Raw genomic sequence first — 3550 nt, forward strand, 5'->3', positions numbered from 1 at the left:
CCCTACGAGAGGACCACGCTAGTCCTTCAAAGGACCAAACTTTTTCTCTCAAAACACAATACTAAAAAAATAACCTTTTTAGAATATGAGTCATAATTCAATGAAAAAGCTAAAATTATTTTTGAGTATAGATCATAATCGCATAGTTTCAGTGCATGTCTTTGTCATAGGCAGCAACTAGCTCTAGCTGCAAAACTCATTTCCTTATTTGGTAAGTAATATGACTCTTCCCTTCTATTAATGTGCATAATGAAGGGAGACAGTAGTTAGCAACGCCTTGATTCACTCCTACCTAGTTGGACTTCTCATTACAATAGGATGGGAAGTGGTCAGCCAGCCCACCCACTGTCTGTCTTTACTCTTTAGGCTTTTCTATAGATATGTTGCCTATAACATGGCATGGGTTTAGAACCTCAACGAATGCCCCTCACCCTGTGCATAACTCTAGCTTTGGTTTTTGTCTAATTCTTCAGGATTTCAGACTAATATACATTGCCATCCAAAGCATATGTTAGACCTAGAAAGAGGGTGTTTCAAGTGGGGGATGCCCTTCATTAAAGTTTGACCATATACCCAACACTCTTACACTGCAAACTATTAGATTCTAGCAGGCATTGACCCTAGTTTGCTTAATTTATGCAAAATCTCCTGCCTCAATCGCCATTCACACCCTCCTACTACTTTGGCCTTGCTCTCCAAACTCCAGCAACCCGATGCTCATTAGCATCAACTAGAAATCATCCCCCAAGATTAACATAATTTGTTTACGATCGCGATGTTGGTAATAGGGGAAGGTACTAATATTAGGGTTGTGTGTATGCTGAATTCCCATTGATCTAGTGTTTGATAGACTAATCTGTGCCTTGCTCGTTTGTTGCTCGTGTGACATCAAATAAGTTATAACCCCTTCACGCTTTACCCCACTTTGACTTATGGAGTCACCTAATTTTTGGGCGGCGCCAAGCTTCACTTATATATAAGAACAAACAAAACACTGCACCAACTACCACGCTGAGCCCATCTCAAAATTTTTCACTTCACGCTAAAGAATAAACTGAGAGAGCATAATTTTAAGACTTAAATTTAAATTTATATAGATTGAAATATTATATTTTATTTAATTAACACGAAGCCTGAATTTCATGTTCTATGGAATTGCTAAAACCCATAGAGGCCAACCAAACTGATCTTCTGTGGGAATTGCATTTAATGGAAAGTTGTGAAACCAACCCGCAACTCAAACGACCCAACTTTGAATGATATTTGGTTCCCTACTGGAACCCAATTATGCCAGACGTTGCCACTGCTAACCACAGTGCCTAACAAAATCATTTTATAGTTTTTTTTTTTTTAAATGCGCATATCCTAAAATTAACCTCATTAAATGAAGCTAGTGAATCCCAGAAGCCAATAGTCAATGCACCATCACATTCCGTTGATTCGTCGCCGCCGGCGCCGCCACAGGGGGCGCCACTTGCCAAGCAGATGCGGCGATGAGTGGGCGGCTGTGCCAGCCGAGTGTCAAACACCCTTCGTTCTCCTCAACGCAGTACCCTTCGGCTGAGAACAGGCTCAGTAGCATGCTGGCTTGTTTGAACGCGTTCGAACCGAGGTGAACCGGCCTGAACCCGGCCCCTCTGAGCCGACCCCTCCACTCCGCCAGCGGCTCGTGCCGCTCCACCCGGTCCAGCCCCTCACAACACACCACGTTGCATATCTCCCTCTGGATGTACATCTCCGCCACGGTTCTCTCCGGCTGGACGGGACACACTTCCAGCGAGTCGAACACGGTCGAGTAGTAGTACAGAGCCTCCGTGAACCGCTCCAGGAAACCGGGTTGGTTGTGGTTCGCCTCTTGCTCCACCACCGTCATTATCTTCGGGTTCAACTCCCGGATCCATCTCAGAACCGAATTGATGGGCGAAACTCGGGTCGCGTCCGACCCGAGTAGCCGGTGGAGCTGCAAGATGGAGTTCACGGCCAGGGCTTCTTCCGGCCTCACGTGAATCATCCACGGCTGGACGTCGTCGAGCCGAGCCGCCGCGACGCCGCGGAAGGCGAACCCGACATTGACGGACCGGGCCAGTTCTCCGAGTCGGATCCCAATTTCGCGAAGCGAGTCGCGCCCGTCCGGGGATGGTGGGCCAATGCCGGTTAGTCGGAGTTTTGGAGGCCCACCTGGACGGAGGGCCAAAGCTTGAATCAGTGCCGGCCACTGCAAGCCCTGCATTAGGTTGAAGTCGACCACGTGGACGCAATCGCAGCCATTAAAAGCTTCCAATATCGCTTGATTAGCCGTGAAGTGAGCGAATTTGAGGTAGGGGCAAGCCTCGTAGAAGCTATGGTACAGTATATCGTTCTCGCAGCCAGCTACCGCCTGCGGCGGTGGGGGCGGCGGCCCGAAAATCCGACGAGTCAGAGCGTCGATGAAGCAGCGGGCGACTTTTCCGATACCACACGCGGTGTTCACGCGGGCAAGCAAGGCCTGCAGCTCGTCTATTAAGCACCGGGCCAATGGAAGCTCACCACGTTGCACCGACTCCGCGCACGAGACCAGCGTGTGCACGAGCCTGATTCCGGAATCTTCCTCCCCCGCCGTCGTCACGGCCGCGAATTGATTCTGTTGATTTGTGGGGACAAGTTGCTGAGGGGGGCCGTGAATGTAGGGAAGATCGGAGAAATCGGAGAGGTCGGAGGGGAGGGGAGGGGGGTGGTGAGGCTCGGAGACGGAGAGCATGGAGTGGACCCAGGAGTTGAGGTCGGAGGGGTTGTAGTGGACGGCGTCGGAGGTGAGGTGGGGGATCTCGCTGGGAGCGTTATCCATGACGGTTTCGAGGCGTTGGAGGCGGTGGGCAACCTGCCGGAGATCAGAGGAGCGGACCCTGTAGCCAGCGTCGGCGAGAGCATCGTCCAGGTCAGAGGGAGAGGGCTTGCCGGGGCAAGAGGAAGAGCTGCCGGAGCTGCTTGCAGAGTCGTAGGGCCCCATATCTGCCGATCTCTCCGCTCAGAAATTAATCAAGTGCGCCTTGGTGGTAGTCTCTGCCCGTCCACCATATCTGATTTGAGAGAGAGAGAGAGAGAGAGAGAGAGAAGGGATGGGAAAAGGAGAGGGGAAGATGGGTGTGCGTCTGCAGGGAGAGAGAAACATGTCCTTATGTATGTATGGCCATGAAATGTCTATCCCTGAATTTTTTTTTTTTGACAAATAGGTCCCTACATTTTCAACTATTTGTTGAATGCCCCCATTCACATGCCCACAATTTGCACTTCACCTGATTTGTGTGGGGTCCTTGGGTGTGGTTGAAAAGTTTTGGCTCTACTGACCCCAGCAAAGGCAGAATCATCCAACCTCCTTTTTTTTAATTTAAATATATAAATTAAAAATTTTCTTATTTTTTATTTAAAAAAGACATAATTTTTTCTTATTTTTCTACACAAATAATTAAAAATATATATACATTCATGTTTAATTATAGTAATAATTGTTGTAAATAAAATTATTTATAAAAAAAATTCAAATCTTTTATATTTGTTGTCTTTGAAAATAGGG

The 3550-nt window shown here is 48.1% G+C and overlaps 1 protein-coding gene across 1 annotated transcript; it reads right to left on the bottom strand.

Annotated features, from left to right (window-relative positions):
• Window positions 1–1068: 1068 nt before the first annotated feature.
• Window positions 1069–3265, bottom strand: LOC131158153 (DELLA protein SLN1-like). The gene has a single exon (XM_058112805.1). The coding sequence runs from the start codon at window positions 2984–2986 to the stop codon at window positions 1415–1417; it is 1572 nt and encodes a 523-aa protein (XP_057968788.1). The 5' UTR covers window positions 2987–3265; the 3' UTR covers window positions 1069–1414.
• Between the last annotated feature and the right edge of the window lie 285 nt (window positions 3266–3550).

This window comes from Malania oleifera, chromosome 6 (assembly GCF_029873635.1).
Source record: "Malania oleifera isolate guangnan ecotype guangnan chromosome 6, ASM2987363v1, whole genome shotgun sequence".
Classification (NCBI taxonomy): Eukaryota; Viridiplantae; Streptophyta; class Magnoliopsida; order Santalales; family Ximeniaceae; genus Malania; species Malania oleifera.

Coding starts and splice junctions, on each gene's coding strand:
- LOC131158153 (XM_058112805.1), bottom strand. CDS start 2,986: ATGGGGCCCTACGACTCTGCAAGCAGCTCCGGCAGCTCTTCCTCTTGC.